The 24,856-nt window shown below is 35.0% G+C and overlaps 1 protein-coding gene across 3 annotated transcripts; it reads left to right on the forward strand.

The window, feature by feature from the left end:
- The first annotated feature begins 3,843 nt into the window (after nucleotides 1-3,843).
- Nucleotides 3,844-23,702, forward strand: LOC131432185 (protein spaetzle 4). 3 transcript variants are annotated; one of them, XM_058598308.1, is made up of 4 exons: nucleotides 14,234-14,621; nucleotides 14,701-14,811; nucleotides 20,409-21,421; nucleotides 23,149-23,701. In XM_058598308.1, exons 2-4 carry the CDS (start codon nucleotides 14,785-14,787, stop codon nucleotides 23,573-23,575), a joined length of 1,467 nt encoding a protein of 488 aa, XP_058454291.1. In that variant the 5' UTR covers nucleotides 14,234-14,621; nucleotides 14,701-14,784; the 3' UTR covers nucleotides 23,576-23,701. The 3 variants fall into 3 exon arrangements, with proteins under 3 accessions (XP_058454294.1, XP_058454291.1, XP_058454292.1); XM_058598311.1 differs by lacking the exons at nucleotides 14,234-14,621; nucleotides 14,701-14,811 and adding an exon at nucleotides 3,844-4,545 and having other exon boundaries at nucleotides 23,149-23,702; XM_058598309.1 differs by having other exon boundaries at nucleotides 14,234-14,811.
- Nucleotides 23,703-24,856: the final 1,154 nt, after the last annotated feature.

Here is a 24,856-nt window from a genome sequence, read left to right on the forward strand (position 1 = left end):
TAACTCACGCAACTTCACTTTTCGATCGTTGGTGTCTCTCCGACCACGTTTGAAATCAGCAAACAAACGTTTTATACAGTTTTTGCAATGACTGAGTGGAAACATATCTAGGAGAAGCCAAATGAATGAGAAACTCACAGAAAAGATGATTTTTGTTTGGAAAAGGTACGCTCAGAGACAGGACATTCCGTGCATACGCGCAACCATTTCGCCACCCTAAGCCTTGTGATAGACACAGCTCTAACACACGACTGGGTATGGTAAAGCGTACATCGAACATGGTCTACATCCTTGCCGCCTCACGACGGTATCCTATATCCAACCATCTTCTCTGTTCATCAGACAACAAACACTAGTCTTCTCGCTCTATACCTATTCTTCCGGTCAAGCACTGGGTAGGAGAGTATATTTCTCGATTGATTTTCCAGAAGGCCGTAACAGCAAGTGACAGTTTCTCTTTGTTCACTCTCTCTTTCGATTATTGTGATGTGATCTAAAAAGATTTTCTTGGATTTCACAGTTCTGTTTGGAAGTCGAACGTTTCGAGCATCATTCTATGCAAAGAGTTAAGTGATAAACGTGTAAACCGCTTGGTAATTAATAGAAGAGAAAGTAAACAAAGAGAAACTGTCACTTGCGGTTACGGCCTTCTGGAAAATCAACCGAGATTTATAATCACTTGCTGCCTTCTCTATCGGTGCCAGTCGCTGGCTGGTTATCGTCAGCTCGAATCACAACCAAATTCTACGAGGGTTCCTATTCAAACGATACTTTGAGTTTATCTTAGATACTAAATTATATTGCATCTAATTGTACTGTGTATGTGAGCCTGTGGAATTCATTTTCTACTAAACCGAGGAGGCCGCTTTTAGACAAGTTCCAGAATTTAATTTTGAATCTTTTGAAGCGTTTAATTCTTGGTGGAACAACAACTTGTTCAGTCACATTGTCACGTTTTGTTCGTATGGGAATGGAGATTTAAGTATGCAAATCCGATCCGTTGACAAATTAATTCATTTTCCAGCTTATAATATTCAAGCTTTGGAATCATTTAAATTAGGAAAATTCATTGACAAATCATCGAGGAACAAGCGCTGCAAATTGGATCCGATAAATCTATCGCCGATAATTCTAAATTGGCCTGATAGTTACCAGAGAACCAAAATAATTCAAACCAATTTTTCAATGGTATGCAATTGAAATATTCAAATGACGTTGTCTCATAAGTTTAAGTTAAATGTTTCCGAATCGATTGTTTGTTGAATTATATAAATCCATCACCAAATGACTGAGTTATAAGCGTTCAAAATTATGACAGAAAAATGTTACGCGATTAGTTTTGCATGTTTTAAATTGACACCCAGCCTCGGGAAGCGAAGTGTAAGGCATTTTTAATGGCAAAATCGACCAAAAATTTGCTAAATACATGGGATATTTCAAAAGAATCGGTAACCACGCTGATACGGGTTTCCAACAGCTAGATGATATATAAGATACTAAAGCGAACACGGTGTTGCACAGACATCAGGAAATTTCACCAACACATAATGCAAAAGCGACAATCCAGCGAGTGAACGCATATACAATCCAGTCATCAGATCACCGGACGAGCTACTTGTTTCATTCACAGTCAAACATCAACTAGGCAAAGAAATATTGTGCAGCCTATATTTATAGATTTCTCTTCATACTACGCATAACGATACGGTGTTTTTTATGCATGACGCAAAGCTTCCTATGCCGAACAAGAAGTTGACGTCATTTCGTACAACAGGGATTGGTGAATGAAAACATAGGTCGATTCCAACCATTTTTTCAATAGTATGCTATCGAAATACTGAAAAGACGTCGTCATACATGTTTAAGTTAAAAGTTTCCGAATCGATTGGTTGTTAAATTATAACAATCCTTCAACAAATGACCGAGTTATTAACGTTCAAAATTATGACATAAAAAGGTTACGCGACTATTTTTGAAACTTTTAATTGACACCCGGCCCCATATAGTGAAGAGTAAGGCATTTTTAATGCCAAAAAACTAACCCGTACCAGACCCAAACCCGAGAATAATTTTTTTTCCCGAACCCGGGTTCGAATACCCGAAACCCGACCAAATTTTTGAACCCGATCCCGACAAACATATTTTGTTTTGAACCTTAACCCGACTAATACACACTGAAACAAGAACCCTGGCATTCGCTACCATATTGTAGGGATAAGTTGAAAAGAGTGTACCAATGCAGGGGCGACAAGTTCCATGAAATATTGGAGGACACAAAAAATTATTACTATAGATCATTAAACTTTGCAACACTTAAAATATTTTTATAAAGGGAACGGAGAGGTTAGAGTAAATAAAAAGCAACTAAGTAAGCAAGTTCAGTTTCTCTTCCGAATGTTGTAACACGATCATAAACATTTTCCTTACTATTCCAGTAAAAACCAATATTCGAGAGTGGTAAAGTATAACACATTTCACGTTGTAGTAAATTAGTTTAAAAATTTTTGTGAATTAGTTAAGAAATATGAACGATTACGGAGACGAACTACGAGGATAACAGAAAAAAGTGTTATATTATACGATATTTTAGCAAATTTTTAATATTTATTCCAGTTCCCAAAATATTGGGAAGGGATGGCCACTACAATAAATATTTCCGAGGGGCAAAATGTGCTTTAGTTGCTGCTCCTGTACCAATGAGTTTAAGGTTTTACGTGTTTGAAGATCGTAAGTGTACAAAGTGTATCATTATTCGTGAACAGTCTGGTAATCATGTAGAATGAAAGACAATATTCCTATGTTTCTAACAGTACCAAATATGTAGCGAACGCTGGTATAATAACGCAGATATAGTTGAAAGAGAAAGTAAACAAAGAGAAACTCTAAATTGTTTTTAGGCCCTTTTGGAATGTTGACTTCGAAGTGTGCTTTTCACAACGCATTAAAGTTTAATTATTAAACTGTCAAAGCGCTACGGTAGATAGTAGTAGGCTGAGAGAATATGCAGGAGACGTATCTTTGTGTTATAACACTGGAGAAGAAACTTTTCGTCTGCTATTTGTCTCTAATTTTTACTGGTTAACACGAATGAAAATTATAACAGATCCTGACTGCAATATCTCTGAAGAAGCGGAAGCTGCTGAGCACGTAATATTATTATTATTATTATTATTATTATTATATCGTTTATTTATCCCCGGTTTTAACCTACATTGTACTAAATACAGCATAAGCAGGATGAATTACAACTTCGATAATAAATTTAGAACATTAATTGAAGCATTCAAAACAAATCACGTGAACTTATACGAACAAATAGCAAAATTTGTGCGGCACAATAAACTAAAATTTTAAAACACACTACCTCTTACACTAGTTCAAGTGAAAACGAAAAAGGGCATATAGTCCGGCCGACTCTTCGAACTGACAGCCGTCAATTCAACAAGATGAAGAATATGAAGTCTCTAATTTATTTAGTCAACTTGATACATTTTTTCTTCTTTATGGCATCCAGTATTGACGAGTTTCGGTTTTCCCAATTGATAACACGATAAAAACGTGCTTTTCGAAGTACAGTATCTTCAGCAAAGTTGTTCCGACTTTTTTATTTATAGGCATCGATGTGCAAAAACAGCCTTTTTTGTGACAGTTACCATGCTAACCGATATATACTGATATCTGATCCGATAAACAATGAACCTTATCATTCCGATCTCTCCTGCAGACGATCGTGATATGTACACACCAATACAATAATTATACATGGTCGATATGTTAAACTATCGACAGTGCTGCCAATCGCTGAAACTAGAGAATAATGTAAAGCAAATGAAAAAGAATATACTTCTTTCTGGATATTCGTAGAGAACAGTTGAGTTTTCCTTTGTTCGTCCGAAAGCGTTTCCTGAAAAGAAAAGAAAATTAAATTAAAAGTATTATATATATTTAAATATAAAAGTGGCGACGAGGTGAAATATTTTAACGCTCGTTTGATGTGAATAAGTTTTTTTATGAGCGGAAAAAGTGGTGGATAAGAGGAGTTTCCTGCAAAGTTACGGAGTACATGCGATCGGCGTCATTGTACGGGTTAGGCAGCCATCTTCATATTCAACGAGGTTGCATCAGGAGGAGATAATACCGTTGTTTTAACCGCTGAAGAAGGTAATTCCAGTAACCATCGACCTTTCGGAATCGGCACAGAAGAAATTAACTTCTGTCGGCAGCATCAAGGTAATTAAAAATACGGAGCACTAAGGGGCAAATTCAGCCACGAGGACGGTTTTGCTGGGACAGCCATTGCAATTTTGTGTTTCACCTTGAAGCTTCGAGGTCAACGGTATTGCGAAAAAAAAAAAGAGATTACAGCAAGGAAGGCTACAGAAATTTAAAGCATTGGCACTGAGGATTGCGGAATTGATAATCTGGTTTGAGGGCCAGAGGAATTGATCCAGTTTGGAAGCTACAACTGGAAAAGTTCGGTTGGTATAAAACAGCGTAATTTCTGGGATTTATTATCAGCTGGCAAAGGCCGGGACAGTGATTTTGGTGAGTGTTTTTTTTAACTTTTATTTATAAAAGTAAACTGATCGATTCGATATCTTGTGTTTTTTTTTCCATTTTGTATTTTATATTTATTTTTTTATTTTATTTTGATTTCCTTTAAATATTATATTATTTATTTTACCGTGGTTTAACATAAAGTGTTTCCTTAATATTTTTTTCTTGAGTAGAATTTCAAACAAAATGAGTTTGGTATCTACTATAGAACCATACCGTAAAGGTACCTCTTTCGGGGATTGGGCCGATCGGTTGGCATTCACATTTGAAGCCAATGAGGTGGCTGATGCAAAGCAAAAGTCACATTTCATGAATTTGTGTGGACCTTTTGTGTATGCACAATTAAAAATGATTTACACTAAAGATGCTCTTATGGCAGCTACTTATGGTGATATTATAAATAAACTGAAACAAAAATTGGATAAAACGGAGCCGGATTTGGTTCAAAGATTTCGTTTCAGTCATCGCGTTCAGCAACCGGATGAATCGGCCGAGGACTTCGTACAGGCAGTGAAACTGCAGGCGGAGTTCTGCGGTTTCGGAGAATTTAAAAAATTGGCGATTCAAGATCGTGTTCTTGCTGGATTACGAGATGAGAATTTGAAACAACTTTTACTGAATGAGGAGAAGTTGACTCTCGAGTCAATGGACCGATTTATTACGACTTGGTGTATGGCTAAAGATAATGCCCGCACTTTGAAGGTAAATAGTTTCTTTCCGGATTACGGAACCGTCTCCAATCATAGTCCATATGGACCACCGGAAAACATAAACTTTATTAAGAGACCGGTTCATGAACGTTTGGGTGACAAGGGTTATAAATACCATCAAGATTGGAAAACACAACATATTAACAAACCCAGCACTAGTAAGCAGTACACAAATACGAAACAGACATACAGATACAATAACAGAAATGATTACAATAATAGGAATACTAACAACAGATACAATAATCACTACAATAACAGACATAATCAATACAATAACGATCATTTGGACAAAAAATTTAAACGAAATTATACAGAGATGATATGTGACTATTGTGGAATTAAGGGGCATTTAAAAAGGAAATGTTTTAAGTTAAAAAACATGAAAAGAGAGGCAGTAAAGTTTATAGATACGACTAAACCGGGATCCAAAGCAGAGAAGGAACTGACCTCACTGATGAGTAAAATGACGTCTACAGATAACAAAATGGACACGGACAGTGAAGACGAATACAACGAATGGAATCCAGGTGAATTACAGTGCATGCATGTGAAGTCCTCTAATAAGATTAGTAAGCCTTGCTTGATTGATGTTTCGATTGAAAATATTAGCATAGAAATGGAAGTGGATTGCGGGTCCACAGTAACAGTAATGGGTTTTAACCAATATAAAAAGCTTTTTGTTAAGGGGTTGGACAAATGCGATAAAACATTATTAGTAGTCAACGGTTCTAAGCTGAAAATAAAAGGAGAAGCAAATGTTTCGGTAAAAATGAATGGGTGTGAACACGATTTGATTATTTTGATTTTGGATACTGAATACCATTTCATACCATTATTTGGGAGAAACTGGTTAGATATTTTCTTTCCTCAATGGAGGAAAACCTTTTCGAATAGAATTATTATGAATGAACAAATTAACAGCATGATTACACCAAATGGTGATAATTTCTGGAAAGAAATAAAAATCAGATATTCGGAAGTTTTCAAAAAAGATTTTTCGACACCCATCAAGGGATTTGAAGCAGATTTAATTATGAAAAGGGAAATCCCAATTTTTAAAAAAGCTTACGACGTACCCTTCAGATTAAGGGAGAAAGTTTTAATATATTTGGATAAGTTAGAGAAAGAGAATGTGATAACGCCGGTAAAGACCAGCGAATGGGCATCACCTGTGATAGTAGTTATAAAGAAAGATGACCAAATTAGACTTGTAATTGATTGCAAAGTTTCGGTAAACAAAGTTTTAATACCGAATACTTATCCCTTGCCTTCTGCTAATGATTTATTTGCTAAATTGGCAAATTGCAAGGTGTTTTGTTCACTTGACTTGCAAGGCGCATATACACAGCTAGCCTTGACAGAACGATCTAAGAAATTCATGGTGATAAATACTATTAAAGGTTTGTTTACTTACAACCGGTTACCACAGGGTGCTTCTTCTAGCGCCTCAATATTTCAACAAGTTATGGATCAAATACTGAATGGTATTACTGGAGTATATTGCTATCTAGACGACGTACTGATTGCGGGTGAAAACCTAAACGATTGTCGTAATAAACTGTATTTAGTTTTGGATAGGCTTGCGAAGGCAAATATAAAAGTAAATCTAGAAAAATGCAAATTCTTTGATTCTCAATTAAATTATTTAGGACACATAATAAGTGAAAAAGGGTTACTACCTAGTCCAGAAAAAATATCTACTATTCAAAGAGCAAAAGTGCCAAAGAATGAGAATGAGTTGAAATCCTTTTTAGGATTAATCAACTATTATAATAAATTTGTTTCTCATATGTCTTCTAAATTGTTTTATCTTTACAATTTGTTGAGAAAAGATGTAAAATTCGTTTGGGATAAAAATTGCGAAAAAGCATTTCAAGATAGTAAGCAATCTTTGATATCAGCGAACATACTAGAGTTTTATGATCCCAGGAAAGAAATTGTGGTCGTGACCGATGCCTCAGGCTATGGTCTGGGAGGTGTTATTGCACATGTGATAGATGGCAGAGAAAAGCCAATTTGCTTTACTTCTTTTACGTTAAATGACGCGCAAAAGCGATACCCAATTCTTCATTTAGAGGCTTTGGCTTTAGTTTGTACAATAAAAAAGTTCCACAAATACCTTTATGGTCAAAAGTTCATAGCTTACACTGATCACAAGCCATTGATAGGAATCTTCGGCAAAGAAGGCAAAAATTCAATATTTGTAACAAGACTTCAAAGGTATATTCTTGAATTATCAATTTATGACTTCGAAATCCAGTACAGGCCTTCTGCAAAAATTGGTAATGCGGATTTCTGTTCGCGATTTCCATTAGAGCAGTCGGTTCCCGTAGATTTAGATCAAAATTTTATAAGAAGCATAAATTTTAGCAATGATTTCCCAATTGACTTTGTTATTATTGCCAAAGAGTCAAATGACGACATTTTCTTAAAACAGATTATGACTTTTATGCGTGATGGTTGGCCGAAAAAGTTAGACAAACGCTTTTTAGACGTTTATGCCAATCAGAATGATTTGGAGATAATTGACGGATGCGTATTGTATCAAAATAGAGTGGTGATTCCACATAAAATGAAAAGCGGGATACTTAAACTTTTACATGCCAATCACGCCGGAATGGTTAAAATGAAACAGTTGGCAAGAAAACAAGTTTACTGGTTTGGGATAAACAAAGATATTGAAAATTATGTTACAACATGCGAAGTTTGTAGTAGCATGATAGTAGTGCCAAGGACAAAGGTTTTGTCTCATTGGACACCTACTACAAGACCTTTTAGTCGAATTCATATCGATTTTTTTCATTTTTCTCACCACACTTTTCTATTGATTGTTGATTCATTCTCAAAGTGGCTGGAGGTAGAATGGATGAAAAAAGGCACGGATTGTGCGAAAGTGGTGAAGAAATTGGTAGCGTATTTTGCGAGATTTGGATTACCAGATGTTTTAGTATCTGACGGCGGTCCTCCATTCAATTCTTATTCATTTACAAACTTTTTAGAAAGGCAAGGAATTAAGGTGTTGAAAAGTCCACCATATAACCCTTCAAGTAACGGCCAGGCCGAGAGACTTGTTAGAACAACAAAAGAAGTTTTAAAAAAGTTTTTATTAGAGCCGGAATTGGCAAATGTTGATTTGGAGGATCAGATTAATTTATTTTTGATGAACTATAGAAATAATAATATGACAAGTGATGGGCGATTTCCCACAGAATATATATTCAATTATAAACCAAAAACTATGCTTGATTTATTAAATCCTAAAAATAACTATAAAAAACATATTTCAATACAAAAAACCCTAGATGATGATAATATGGAAATTATTCCAAAACAAAACAAAAAAAATTTGAGTCGAAAGGATGACTTAAGTGATCTGATGGAGGGTGATACCGTTTGGTATAAAAACCACGATCATCACTTACCAAATAGATGGGTAAAGACAACATTTTTAAAACAATTTTCATTAAATACATTCCAGATCCAGTATGGAAACGCGTTAATAATGGCGCACAGGGATCAAATCCGGCGCAAAACTAATCAATTTTGGGAAATAAGGCCAAATGTAATGTTGGCACCAGACGCGCGAGACATATAAGAGGATGTTTTGGAGGAACAAGAAGTTTTGGTGGGAGCTGGAAGCGGCTCGGAGGAGGAGTTGCTCAGGGGATTCCCAGAGCAAAATCCGGCGAAGGTTGGAAGAAAAAGGAAGGCTTCAACGGCGAACTTGCCGGGAGGCTGTCTTAGACGTTCGAAACGTCCTCGGAAAAAGAAAGATGATCCAGTTTATTCATACAATTGATTATATTTAAAAAAAATTGAATTTAACACAATTATTTAATAATTGAATAATAATTTGAATTCAGGATATAACAGTCCAATCTGAAAAGAAAAATATTAGAATTAAAATATCTTTCGAAGTAACGATAAAATGAATTAAAATGTAAATATGTATATATAGATTAGTAATATAACTTCTAAAAAGGGAAGAACTGATATGTACACACCAATACAATAATTATACATGGTCGATATGTTAAACTATCGACAGTGCTGCCAATCGCTGAAACTAGAGAATAATGTAAAGCAAATGAAAAAGAATATACTTCTTTCTGGATATTCGTAGAGAACAGTTGAGTTTTCCTTTGTTCGTCCGAAAGCGTTTCCTGAAAAGAAAAGAAAATTAAATTAAAAGTATTATATATATTTAAATATAAAAGATCGCAGACGAGCAACTCAACTTTGGTATGAAAGCTCCTTCAAAGTAGTTTTATATGTAAGTGGTTCCATCTGCACCTTTCTGCGCCTTTTTATGATAAGTTATTTTCATGTGGAAAAAAACATGAAACATGGTCTCTTTTATTAAACTGAGGGGCGTAGTTTGTTTGAAAAAGTTGTGTAGTTTTTTAAGATAAAAAACTTTGTATAACTTGAAAAACTCATAGAAATTAAAAATAAATAAAGGTTTTCTTCCAAAATTGGTTTTAAGAGACCCTTTACAGAAAATATTTTATATCATGAACTCTACACAAGTTACGGGAATAGTACCTTTGGCAAATTTGCTTAAAATTACTTTCTGTATAACTTTCTCGAAGCTACTAATGCTCTTTGTTGACCCAGAGCAAAAATAATATTTTTATCTCATTTTATGAGGGGTATTTAAGATCTAGCATGAATTGAGTGGAAAATTTCAATTCTATAAAAACAATTTTCTAGATTTTCTCTATTTTCTCGATAAATTTTCCTTATTATGTATATGCTATATTATAGCGATAGTGAAGCCAGATAACACAAAAGAGAATTGTATAAATCAGTGCAGCCATTTTTGTTTGATGCCTGTACATACATTTTGCAATTTTGATTAGATTTTACAAGTACCCGGTAAAATACTGTAACTTGGTTGAAGCCAGGTATAAATAAACCAATAATAATAATAATTTCACAAGTTTGCTAAATATTCGGTTCTTTTTATTAGTCCCGTCCCTAGAAACACTAGTTTATCTACTGCAAACGATAATGAAATCATTCAACAAATCAGGGAAAAGTTTCGCGAAACTCACGACAATAATGAGGAGTATCGTATTCTAGTCTCGTTCCCAAGAAGCTGGTCAATATAAATAACAATGAAAGAATTTGATGTTTCTCAACAAATGGAGACGAAACACAGGAGAACAATGGTATAATGATAACACCAGGAAGAAAATTGAACAAGGTGTCTTTAGCAGAGGAAACTTTAAAACACTACGAAGATTAGTAGGGCAACAGAGATATTTTGGCCCGCTTTAGGATTGATTTTATTTTGGCCCTCTTTGTAAAAAGATCCATCAAATAGTGTAATACCTTTGAAGAACCCTTTCGCAATAGTTAATTTAATGTGATTAGCTTCAAATTGATGCAACATGGGTTACTTGATATCGATTAAATCCAGAAAGTTTGTTAGGTGGGCCAAAATATATAATGTGGTCAAAACACCTCTATTACCCTATTCCGCAATCTACAAGAGGCATTCGAAATTTTGAAAGATGAGTATCCCGAAATTAAGATAACCGCCCCAAGTATCGCATTCTGGATGGAACGGGTGTTATACATACTGTTTATGTAGGGGAAAGGTTGGTAATAGTGCGCATCTCATTGTGAGCTTCTATTAATGCTTACCACTATTTACTTACAATAAATATTGAGATTTGACCCAATTAACTTTATTCGATTACATTTGAAATTCCCTATTAATTTTATGCCAATACGATAGACGTAAACATAAAATCTGTCATTAGAAAATAAGCTTTATATTTGTTTCTAATAGAATTGCGTTTTTGTTTTGTTTCGTAACAGCTTTTCGACCCAAACGAAGTTATCATCGAGTATACCGAGTACTACGGAAAATTAATCGTGCGCATAATTGTGTATCACTGCGCACTATTACCATACCTTGCGCACTTTTTTTTTATATCATTTATTTTACCCCGGCTTCAACCATTTTGGTCGTTCACCTATACAATTTGACCGTTTTGGCTTACAGAGTTTTGTGTTTTTGTCGTGAAAACGACTTACTTTACTATGAGGTGCCTTTTCAAAATTAGACATATGGAAGAATGGGCAGAACTTAATCGTGAATATCTCGACTTGTATTAAAGGCAGCAACATAATTCTTTCACTATTTCATCAAAAATATGATCAGGAATTTAGGATAATATTTTGAACAGTGTGAGATAACCACAAACAATTCAAAAATTACGTTTTCTGAAAATTTTAAAACAACGTGGAAAACTCTTTACCCTTGCTTGGGTTTTTTCCGCAAGGACGACGATTTTGAGGTAGTCAGGCAAATCGTGGTCGAAAATCGATCATTTCTTCTTGTGCGTTGGGTGGAAGCAGACGTCGGGGCAAGAAGACGTATTCAAACAGCGACATCGGAGAGCGCACCTTCTGCGTGGTTAAAAACCTCAAACGCTAAGGTCGTAGTTCTCATTTGCTTTCCGGTCGTCAAGACGAGAAGACGCATTAAACCAGTTTCGCATCATTTGGCACTGCGAGCGTATGTGTCAGTTTGTACGCAAAGCTAGTTTCAATTCAAGCAAGAACGATTGCATCAGCTGCTGATGGTTTGCATTGGAGAGAAAGAAAACAAGAAACGAAAAGTGGACAACATTATATATAATCAGCCGTTCTAATGGCACTAAATGTTATCTAAAGAACTATTAAGATTACTTATTTGCAAATCGAAGGTAGAAATCATCAGTTTAGTGAATTTCCAGAATAATTTGATTTGCTTCGTGCACTTTTCGCTGTGCGAAAATTGTTCAAGAAAAATGTTCCGAACTGTGCTAAATGTCGTAGAGAATTCCACAATTTGGTCCTTCTAAAAGGCAGCAATGAATCCTGTACTGCATATTGATAGCTTCTTTCAATGAAATATGCAAATCCGAAATGAGATAATCGACGTCAAAAATCGTTGAAAATTTTAGTAGTGAAAAGGGAGAAAGTTTCGCAATTCACACAATCGATCAACTATCAATTCGAATTCGAAAGTGTAAAGTAATCGTGTCAGTTTTATTCGTATTCACGACATCCAGTTATGTCTCTGACATTACACACCCGTACTTTTATTATGTTTGTTTGTTTTGTTTTCCTGTTCCGTTGTGGGGTTTGTTTGTTTTGTTTCCCTGTTCCGCGGGAGTTATCCCAAGAGGATCGAGCCGTCTTGCAGATGGCCCGCAGGTTTTCTTTCTTGGTGTTTTTGGTGGGTTCGCCATGGCTGGCGCGCACACCAGGGTCTATTGGCTTTCTTGTTTGCTCGTTGACGGTCCGAGTGTCGGAGCTGGTCTGTTTTACTGGCCGCGGGAAACATCCCTGGGAAATCCGACGGATGGCCGCGGGTTGGATCCGTCAAGTTCATGATGGCTCCTAGTGTTGTTTCAAAAGTCTGCCTCAGGCAACATCGCCGGAGGGAGTTTTGTCGTTGAGCATGGAAAGAAATAGAAACGTGGGCAAAAAGCAAGTGAGTGTTGATTGCAATTGCGCACTATTATGAACAAAACACGATTATTTTATGGCTTTCATGCTCGTAGAAAACATAATAATTGTAATCGTTCATTTGAGGATATTGTAGAACAAGGTTCTATGTTTCCGTAGACGTGTTTTATTTTAATAATATTTTATTTGTAATACTTTAAAAAGCTTAGGTGCGCACTAATCGCCCTCTCTTCTCTATGTGAATGTTCGAGCCCCGACCTGGAAGGATTGATAGTGTTAGTAGGATCCATAGTACTAGCCATGCAATGATTCTGTATACTAAGAATCGGCTGCGGAGTCTGTTGAAACAGAAAGGCCAAATTCCACAAAAGGAATGTAATGCCAAGACTTTGCTTTACTCCCCTATGTGTTAAATTAATTTTCAAAACCCTTCGAGCAGTGGCGTATCTAGAGGGGGCGAAAGGGGCATTCGCCCCGGGCGCAACAATTTTAGGGGGCGGAAAAGTAATCCTAGACCTTTTTTTTTGATCTCCCAAGTCTTTTTTCCGGAGATGGAGTTCAGCTTTGTTTTTTTTTTGCGTGAGTGAGCACACCAACGTTTTTAGCTCCGGGCGTCAAATTTCCTCGGTACGCCACTGCCTTCGAGGCAGAAACTCGTTTCAAGTTGATGTGAAATCATATCGAGACTTGGTTTCCAAATTTCATAACAACAACCGCAATGTTGGTTAGAAATATATGCACATTGCCCTGGTACAGAAATTTTAAGTCTAAACTTGGTTACTATACTCACTGATAGTAATGTGAAACATTGCCATCAAAACACTGGATTTGTGGAATTTGAAGCTCAAGAGTTTATAGACATGTATTTGGATAAGTCATCCAATCTATCATCACACAATTTTATAGCTGAATATCAAGGAAAGTATTTTAACAATGTTAAAACTACCTTGGAAGTAAACAAATGTATTATGATATGTGATTTTTCTGAAAACTTTTCGTTCAATTTGAACTGCTATGCACTGATGAGTTAAAGACGAAACGTAAATATATTCTCATTTTCAATATAAATTAGAAACTTTTTTACATCAAGAAAATCGGTTTGATGGTTCAAAAGTTATGAAAAATGAATTTTTTTAACCACCCTAAGACGGAAAAAGCCACCTTATATATATATATATATATATATATATATATATATATATATATATATATATATATATATATATATATATATATATATATATATATATATATATATATATATATATATATATATATATATAAATCAAGTGTTTTCACTTTTCCTGCTTTGCTATGCCAAACACTGATTACGTTCGCAAAGTGCAACGAGGAACAATCAACCCAACAGATTCACGATGAAGCGAGAGCGCCACTACTGACCTACTAAAAACTTCTCCAGTATATTGCTTTTTCTCCCGCCTCTCACAACACAAAGTTGTCATTACCAGCATTTTGTCTCGTGCAACAGTTAATTTTGAACATTCAAGACGAACATACATGTGTGGTACATACGGAATAAATTCAAATAATTTTAATATGTTATGCTCTTCGGAATGAATTTGGATTTGCAATGTAGTATTTCATTCTTTTAAAAATAACATAATGTAACAAAACTCCATGAATCCCAATATTTATTTAGTGTTCTAAGAGAGATTTGGCTTATTCTCTCGTGTATACGCAAAAGATCGTTTCTCAATAAGTTTATGCTCAATGCATTTGTTGGTCCGTGTAATTCCATGAGAAACGATTGTGCTCGAAAGGTGTTAATAGAAAGCAAAGTGAGAAGTTTTAAATCCGAAGAAATGAAATGGAAAGGAGAAAGTCGAAAGTGTGCATCTTTATGATAAGCTGTTTCACGTGGTAACTGAAAACAAATTGAAGAAACTATTGCAAATTTTAGTAATCGAAGATTTTTTATTCGTTAATAATTATTTGAAAGTTGGATAACATGATCCGCAATAGTTCGTTTACTATATGGAACCATGATACGTTTGTGTTATGAGTCATAAATACAATCAAGGATATGAGTCGTCGCAATCGAATGGAATTGGTAAGCTTTGTTTATTTGTCTAAAATACACGGCTTTGGTTCCTAACAGTATTTTTGTTTGCCCGTATGGATCGACATACATGTCATGACACTTGAAGTTACTAATAGCTCAGTACTGTCACATACGTAATACGTATTCTCTAGTCAGACTCAGATTAAATTTTTCAGTAGCATATAAAACCTATACTAAGTAATGACACTAATGTTCAAATGCTCGTTATTGCTGCACTACTGTTCACCATTATTTTTTAGTATTTTCATCTTTGACTCATCAGTGCATAGCAGTTAAAATAGAGCAGACGTAAAGTTTCTGATATTTGCATTACATTTTTTTCTTTGCATCAAAATGCAATGTCTATACTGATGTGCCGAACGAAAAGATGTTTTCATCTCTTTCTGGCCGATGCAGAAATTTCTTGAAAATCAAATATCATGTGATGTTCGACTCAATTCAATGATTCTGTTTCTCGAAGATGGCTGAATCCATTTCAACAAGCTTAGGCTCGTTTGAAAGCTTCCATTGCACAGCGCCTCTCCATACAAAAGTTGGCAAACTAACTATAAAAAAAGTGTTTTTTTGTTTTTCACAAAAATATTAATTTTTGGAAAATGCTCTGCATTATGCATTTTTTAAGTTTTTCGACTTTATGAAAGAACACAAACACAAGTACAAAATAGAATTTGGTACTACCGCTTTACTAATAATAATGGATTTTTATTATGTTAAAGTATCTTATTAAACTATGTATAATGGAAAATGACGCTGAGCAAACATGCATAAAGTGGTTTTCAAGGTTCAAATTTGGGAATTTTTTATATAGACTACAAGAAAGTTCCGGACAACAGAAAAAGTGCATGTGGAAAACAGAAAAAGTGCAACTGGACGCTATTTATTATAAGCTACTCAAATTAGGTGACACCATCACTGGTGCCATATACATATTACACTTACTGTGTTTGGACAGAGCATTGCATGAAAAGCGAACGCAATATGAAGATATTCATGGCATAGTATTTTTGCTTCATGACAAAGCAAGACTCCTTGTTTCGAAAGTTTTTGATTTCTTAAGGCAATTTACATAAGTTTTTCTTCGCCGTAGTATCTCTTTTACATAGAATTCTTATCCTAATATAATACTAATATAGTCACAACAATTTGAGTTTAATAAAACATATTCCTCTTATTTTTTAAATATCATATTAGATATTTCGTTATTTATTATTAAATCTACTTAAGAACATTATTTGAACAAAACGATTAACTGCTATAAATTATAAAAAATACTGAAATTTGTTTGTTGATTTCGTAACCTATTTCGAGTTTGTCTTTATTAGCACATCATTTTCATTAAAATTTTGCTATTGGATGAACTAATGGGCGCAGTAGGATTCCGAACTAAGCCTCAAAAGGGTCAATTTTTAATTGAAACTTCAATTGTCGTTATGAAATGATAAAGAAAGGTCACGACAAGCAAGAATGTCTCGAACTGGGACATTGGATAGTCTACCTTGGGTACGCAAGGAATTTAATAGTTGAGATCTGACATCACGATCAGTGCGGTAAAATCTCATTTTCAATCGAATAATATAAGATGAAAATGAAATTTATGGAAACTGACCGTCAGCATATCCCTTCTAATTCATTTGACTTTTGCTGCCATTTTCAAGTGAAGCTCCCAGAATTCATCGTCAGTTGAATAATCGTACCTAGTCATTTGAAGTTTTGCTTGCTCAGTTTCAAGTGCCAAGTAGTCTAGCTGCTTCATTGTCTTCGCTCTTGGTAGTAAGCAGTTTCGAACGAATAGAATTATAAATGGAGTAAAGTGTTAAAAATGAAAACTTAAGGAGGAAACAATTAATTTATGTGTATTCTGTGATTGATATTTCAGCAATCTAATTAGTCTTTCATCTATTATCTCAAACCAATTCGAATGTTTACATGAACCTCATTTGAAGGCCGCTCTCACACTATTGAAAGAGATACTTTGTTACTTCAAGAGATCAACTGACGGTGGCTAAACTGAGCCTCGATTGAAGAGAAACGAGTGATGAACTGAATGCTGCTCGTTCGGGCCGTCATCAAACATTGTGTGTGTCAGAGAGTGAAGTTTACGGCAGTGGAGAGATCGTCAATATGTTCCACATTCGGTTTCAATTGAATTGAATGAAGTTTTACTGCACTGATCACGATACTCCACGCATGTCCAAATTCCACGCATGTAAGCCTTCGCCACAAGCACAATGATTAGTTTCGGAAAGTCCAATTCGAAGGGGATGTGCATCTAACGTGTAGTGAGTGGACATGAGTCTGGACATCACACGAATGAAATCCCTACTCACATCCATTCCCTTGAACCATGCCTTTGTCGATATTTTAGGAATAATTGAGTGCATCCACCGACCCAGATCATCTCTATCCCAAGAAGCTTGCCAGTTGGCAAGTGTTCTTCGGCGAGTCGCGCTATAGAATTCGTTGAAAGCAATAGGTCTCTCATAAATTTCACCCTCAATAGTACCACATTTGGCTAAAATATCGGCTCTTGCATTGCCTGGAATGGAGCAATGAGCCGGGACCCAAACTATTGTGATTCGATAATTATTATTCAATATGTCGTTCAGACACTGTTTCATTTTGCTCAAGAAAAACGGTTCATTTTTGCCAGCAGCGTTTGAGCGAATGGCTTCAATTGCACTCAGGCTATCTGTGATGAGAAAATAATGGTTTGGAGATAATGTGACGATAACATTCAAACTATAATGAACTGCTGCTAACTCTGCTATATAAACAGATGCAGGTTCTTGAAGCTTGAATGAGGCCGAAACATTATTGTTGAATATACCAAACCCAGTAGCCTCTTCAATTCGTGATCCGTCCGTGTAAAACATTTTCTCAGAGTCAATATGCCTGAACTTGACGAATTTAAAAAAAAAACATTTTCTCAGAGTCAATATGCCTGAACTTACTTGAAAATATTTTTGGGATTTCCATCGAGCGTAGGTGTTCCGGGATTCCACGCACTTCGCGCTGCATGGATGTGTCGAAAAATAAAGTTGAGTCAGGGATGTTTCGAAAGTTGTAAATACTTTTTTTTGTTATCGCTGCAATAAAAAGTTCTACCCAGCCGTTATTTTTTATCAGACATTGTTCCATACGGTTGCCATTTGCTCCTATCCATGGCGCATAACTTGTCAGGTCAGTTTTAAAAACTACGACACCACCAAAAATTGGATCGATTCATTCGTCGAATTCTGAGGAAAAGGAATTTTTCAAACGTGGTATCCGAGTCTTACCAGAAGATGACAGAAAGTGGTACATAACGATGGACTATACTTTAAAAAAAAAACGGTACTGCAATGATACTCTCACTAAAAATCATGAAATAGATTTTTATAAAGACATTTATACAGGTGTTTTATGTTTGTATGTTATAAATATTCTGATTTTATATATAATATCTATCTGTACACTATGAATCGACTAATCAATGGTCAAATGCACAGTGGTCCGAAATGGGGAATTAGCGACAGATTATTATTTTTTGTAGTTGGTGTCTTCACAAAAGTTGTTTGTATTCAACTTGTTCACATTTTGATGTAAAAGATCATTAGGGTGATCAATGTTGCGATTAAAATCTGAATTCTAACTTTCTTCATTGAATTTAGAAACTATTGCACTCCACAGCAAAGTCGAAGGAAATTTTATTTTAAGCTAATTTCTAGGAAAAACACAGGCATACGAGTGGTATAAACGCTTCAGAGGTGGTCGTACAAACTTGGATCATGATGAGATCCCTGGCCGCCCAACAACATCTGTTACTGAAGAAAACATTGAATCGGTGAAGCAAATTGTGTTGCAAAATCGTTCTGTACCGATTAGAGAGATTGCTGTGTTGTTGGGCATCTCTTATGGATCAGCCGAACACATTTTAACTGATGTTTTGGGTTTGAAACGCGTCGCTTCTCGGCTGGTGCCAAAAAAGCAGAATTTCATTCAAAATACGCCGGCTCACACAGCCTTGGTTGTGTCACAGTTTTTGGCCAAAAACTTAACCAATATCATCAATCAAGCACCGTACTCTTCAGATATGGCCCCGTGTGACTTTTTCCTCTTCCCCAGACTCAAATTGCCATTGCGTGGAATAGAGAATTTCAAGGCAAAACAAAAAAAAAGTTTGTTTCGCACAAATACCGTCAACAATTTTTCAGAATTTCAATACTATTTTAAATACGCGCTGATACCTGTTTTCAAATTGAGGAACTTTTTTCTACTTATTGATTTAATATTGAAAGTACAATCGATACTGCATTTGTATTTATTTATCACAACGAATACGATAATCGACATGGGAATACAACTATGTAATGAAAACCGCGAAAAAGTTACCGCAGAGACGGGATATGAAATCATTACTTAACTTTGTCTTAACTTTGTGAATAACTGGGTTGACTAAAACAGATTTTTCATAATAAATAGCTGTAGAATTCGCTCACACTAAAGGAAAATTTTCCGAAAAGCATGTCAATTTTATTCATATTCACGTCACCCGTCTTCTACATTGTCACTTTTTGTTGCGGTGACCAGCTAGCAACCAAAAACAGATTGGAAAAATGACATGTGAATACAACAATCACATGTTGGGTAGTTTAATTGGCAAAACAATTTTCCCGGATAGGGGCTAGCTACGGGTTCGAGTTCCGTCTCTGCGGTAACTTTTTCGCGGTTTTCATTACATAGTTGTATGCCCATGTCATTTTTTCAATCTGTTTTCCTCGTTCGATACTGATTTGTAATAAATGAGTTTTGGAACACTAAAAAGAATCTTCATACGAGCTGAGCTGAGTGAAAACATCAATCAACGCAGATCAACCCAACCGTTATATACTTTTTCTACAAATGTCGGATTGTTTTGCGGTCTTCGAAGGTTTTCTTCTTCGTTTTATTTCAAAAGTAACTCTTGCGTTGATTTTTAGAGGGTATATGGGGATCTCCAGACTATTATTATGTAAAAAGTCAGTTTCTCAATACTAAATCTCATACAAACTTTAAACCGATCGTGCCTAATTTTAAATTTTTAATTTTTTTTTTCTTATGGGACCCAAAAGAAGCATGAAAAGTTTAGTCGGGATCATGTTTCAGGATTTTGTAGATAGTATTTGCTAATTTCGTATAAACTATTGTTCACTACACTGTACTGTCTTAGTTTCTGTCGCATCGGCCGTGAGCGATTTTACTGTGTCGGGTGAGATGGTTTATGAAGCATCCAATATTCAAAACGAATATGTTTTTTGCACAAGAGTTCCAGTCAACTTTCTTTTCATTGCAATGGGTGAGACTAAGCCACTCAGTTTACTTTAGTAAACCTAAAAAATGCTAGAGAATTCTATCTGAAATTGCGTTCTTATTTTAAAGTTGTGAATTCGTAGGTACTACATATGAACCATCTCCGCCTTTATGGTATAATTTTGGTTTTTGTAATTCTGCTATTCGAAAAAACTCTTCAAAAAATGAGTTGAAACGTAAACTACTAATTATTTTAATTTATTAACGTTTCATAGAAATACAAATATAAAGACAAATTCATTTTTTTTCCATTTCAGGGAATCATTCATCCCCTTATTTTTATAACGATCGTTCCGGTTATTACAGCAAGCGGATATGGATACGACTCTGCCTCATCATGCGATACGAATGCATCAAGGAAAAGCCGGTCAGCACATCTCCTTCAGACTATTCCGTGTGATTTGAGAATTCAGGCATACTGTAATTTACCCGGAGCTGCATATCCTTGGCACGCTGTTCGACGTTTTGTTCATGAGAATCAAGGATTGATGCGGCGCATGTACGGAGATGTACGCCATATATCCATTTTGAAGTCCGAAATGGATAAGAATGAAATTGATGCAGATGACATACATCATACTGTTGAACGATATTCTCGGAAAAATATATTTAAGAAAATGAAACATGTACATTCTTCTCACTATGAATTTGGACGGGATAAGGGGAATGATGTGTTAACAGAACCACATTTCAGGCCATTACAAAAAAATCAGAAAACCACAACGACTACATCATCAACTACTACTATTTTGTCGTTTACAACTAGTAGCCCGAATACCACTATCACAAGTAAACTGCCATTTCTCAGCTCTACACCTAAAGAAACTACAATGGCTCCTAATGACGACGTTACTACACGAAATATGAGTGATAGTTTTGATCAGTATACAAACAAAGAGAAAATCGATATAGAAAAACTTTCTACTATTGCCAATTTAGAAACAAACAACGGAGCTGTCCTAAACGGGGATTTATTACTCAACAAAAGTGATACGCTAGTTATTACCGAAAATACGAATCAGACGAAACCACACATTCTAGAAACAAATGCCACGAATAATATAAATACGAATAAAGATATCGGCATTGTGAAATTGCCAAATAGTTCAAAAAATACAAGCAATGACAATGCAACATCTGAAAGAGGCAATGTAACAGCAACTAAAATCGAAACCCTGAATTCAGCAAAAGTCTCTTCGAAAAATCCGGAAGGGCAACTTTTTCAAGAAGCTGCTCAAAAAGAGATTCCAACATCGAATATAAAAGGAGTGTAAGTTTGAACTATTTCAAAGAACATTTTAATAATTCTAGAGCTGTTATATATTCATTGGTTTATTAGTTTGGCTTTTGGTACTGTGAATTGAGACAATTAGATAATACTAGAACGTTATTCGAATTTCTCTGTTTATTGTTGTTGACTCCTTTGTAATTTCTGACAACGATACTGTAGTCAATTAAAGACTGTGGGCGCTAAAAAAATGATAGTCAAAGCAAATTCTTCTGTTTCGATTATAACTCTGATGCCAGTAAACGTAGTAGTTGGACACTGGTGGTCAAAATTCACCCCGATTTGACGTAGGATTTACCTATCGAATTTTTCGTCTTATCTAATGTTTTTATGCATAAACTTTTCTCGGAGATAGCTGGACCGATTTTTACATACATATGTCGTTTTCGCGTGATGCCAAACCTAACGCAGTTTCCACTCTAACTGCTGTCAAACCATTTGTTTGAAGCTAGTAAACGTAGTAGTAGGACACTACTTTAGTTTTACGTTGTTGAACTGAAAATTGAATCAATTTCGAATCTAGTTTTTATATCAGGTTTGCTCAAACCCCTGTTGTTAAGTGCGAAACCAACACAGTTTCATGAAAAGTGTTTGCTTGATGAAACTACTCTGGGTCAGTTTCCGCTTTCTCAAGCAAAAACGACCATAATTTTAAATAAAAGGGTTTCTGATCCCATACGAAGTTCCTGAATTACAATCGGATTTATGTTCAAATGAAAAGTATTAAAGTCCCATATGAAATTCCAGAATTTCGTTTGGATCCTATTTCCAGTTACAAAATTATAAGGTGGTAGGTTTGAAATTTTAATTTCTAATTACTTACTCACTTTACTCAGGTATGGATGAATCGATTTTCACAAACTTAGATTCAAAAGAAAGGTCTTATTGTCCCGTTCAATCCAAAATTACACATCGTGCTGTTACCGGTGTGTGATTTTTGTTTAACGCGATACTGCGGTTGGGAGGAAAACGTTGTCATTGAAAGAACATCTACGGATTGAAGTTTATTTGAAGACATGCATGGGAATTTCATGCTTTGCGATGCATATCAAATTGTACAGTTGGTAGTGCAGCAATATCATCAATGGTAACTGGGAATGATATTTCTATTCAAGAAATAGTTATAAAATAAATCCAATCACAAAGAATCAAAGTGGTCAGAACAGGCGCGTAGCCAGAGAAAATTTTCGGGGGGGTTTTTAGAACATGGTGATAAATCAACACATGTACAATTTATATCACAATGTTTCCCATGGGTTATAATTTTTTGTTTCGGGGGGGGGGGGGGGGGTTTGAACCCCTAAACCCCCCCCCCCTGTGTGCGCGCCTGGGTCAGAATATTCTTATTGGGCACAGGCCTCAATAGTTTGTAATTAAATAAACTCATTTTTAAAACTTCAATTCAAATAAATACACTTCAATCCCTTTGAAAGCGGTTGAATTTTATCCGGACCCGACTTTCTGTTTCAAAATTACAGAATGATAAAGTTGAAAATGTTTAACCGTCATACAATTGACGACACAAGTAATTAAGAATTTTTTAAAACAATATGGACAGTCTTAAATATGAGAACTTGCATCGATTTCCAATGAAATGTTGCTAAGAAAAGCACAGGTGGATTAAAACAGGTTTTTTCGTTCACTTTAGATAAATCCGTAACCTTAATTTTCTTAATGAGTTTATTCAAATAGGTATTTTTTCGTTACAGAAACGCATGTCCTGTGAAAGAAGAAGTTGTAGCCCCATTCTGGGCAAACAATACCAGAGGCGAAGTGCTAGCTTTGCTGAATCTATATCCATTTGAGCAATATGTACACTGGGAAAAGTGCGCTTTCGAACTGAAACAAATGTACTGTCGGGAAGGATGTCGCTGTGAGCAACAGTATAGACTACATCGATTGTTGGCTTATGATCCGCACAATGAATGCAGAGGTATTTTTTCGGACTGGTTTAGGTTCCCTTCGTGCTGTATTTGTAAATGCTATGATCTGCCGTTTGATTATCGAGTGACATCCAGAAGCCCTAGAACGATTGTGAAAAATTCTATCAAATACATTGAAGATGAAATACAAAATGCAATCTATGATCATGCAACCGATGAGTGGTATCGACCAAAAGATATTGATTATGATTAATCAAAAACCTCATTTTCAGAATATACTGGAATACATCATATGAAATTTCATTTTATGCATTTACTTATTATAATGTACATATACTATTATGAAATGAATAAATATTTATTTAATGTTTGAAACTACCAGTGACAATAATCTGAAATATAAATCTATATCTTTGTAATATATTAATTATCATAAAAACGATTGAAATGGACTAAATTGATATTTAGTAAGCCTACTTTCAATGGATGGGGTAAAGAACCATATATATATATATATATATATATATATATATATATATATATATATATATATATATATATATATATATATATATATTTTCAATATACGGTTTAATAAGTCATAGTCGAACAATTATGTTTCCAGAAAGGCCAAAATACTATGCTCAAGAGTTTTGTATTCAATCTTTCAATCACTCAGAAACGATTGTATTGAAAATTGTGTCAAATTTTGATTTCAAACATCATTTCATCGTGCTTCGTTCAAAACGCGATTCTCACTGAAACTGATCTCACATGGAAAAAATCACTTGTGAAAAAATCACTACCGAACATTCCTCTATTTAAGAAAAAAGTTTACATATTAAATATATCTGATATGATTCTCGAACAGAAGATTTTTGAGAAATGTATTTTAAAAGCCGATGATGAATAAATTCGCCGATGAACAAAACTTGATCCTTTTTGAAAATGTTCAGTGCGTGTAGGGTGGTTGAAATGAAGAACAATGCTAAATTGTTAGCTCTGGAATACGCTTTAGATAAGTGGATCAATAGTGGTAATGCATTCGAATTGTATTCAGTAATACCGTGGTGGTGAAATAATATTATCTATGAAATCAGAAAGTTCTGTAATTAATAATAGTTATAATGATAGTAAAAACATTAATAAAAATCCAATCATAAAATGCTGCTGATTAAAAATATTACACAATTTAGCTTAAAAATTATACGCAGAAGTAACAGGAGCGCAGTTTATCGCTACGCCAAATCGAACGCTGTGCTTGCTGTGAGTTTGAGACATGCTGACAATACTGCAGACAATTACTTCTATAAAACAAATGTATGGTAAAAGGTGTTTTATTGGGTGCAATCTAAATAGTTCATTTTAATTAACTAGTTGGAATCAAAACATCCTTTCGTCGTTATAATCCCTATTTGGAATGTGGAGAAAAATATTGTTCACACCTACGTGCATCGAAAATATCGGAGTCATTATTTCTCAGTTTCAAATTTATTCAGTAGGGATTTTTTTATTGATGAAATATAATACTTAA

The sequence above is a fragment of the Malaya genurostris genome, chromosome 2 (assembly GCF_030247185.1).
Source record: "Malaya genurostris strain Urasoe2022 chromosome 2, Malgen_1.1, whole genome shotgun sequence".
Taxonomy (NCBI): domain Eukaryota; kingdom Metazoa; phylum Arthropoda; class Insecta; order Diptera; family Culicidae; genus Malaya; species Malaya genurostris.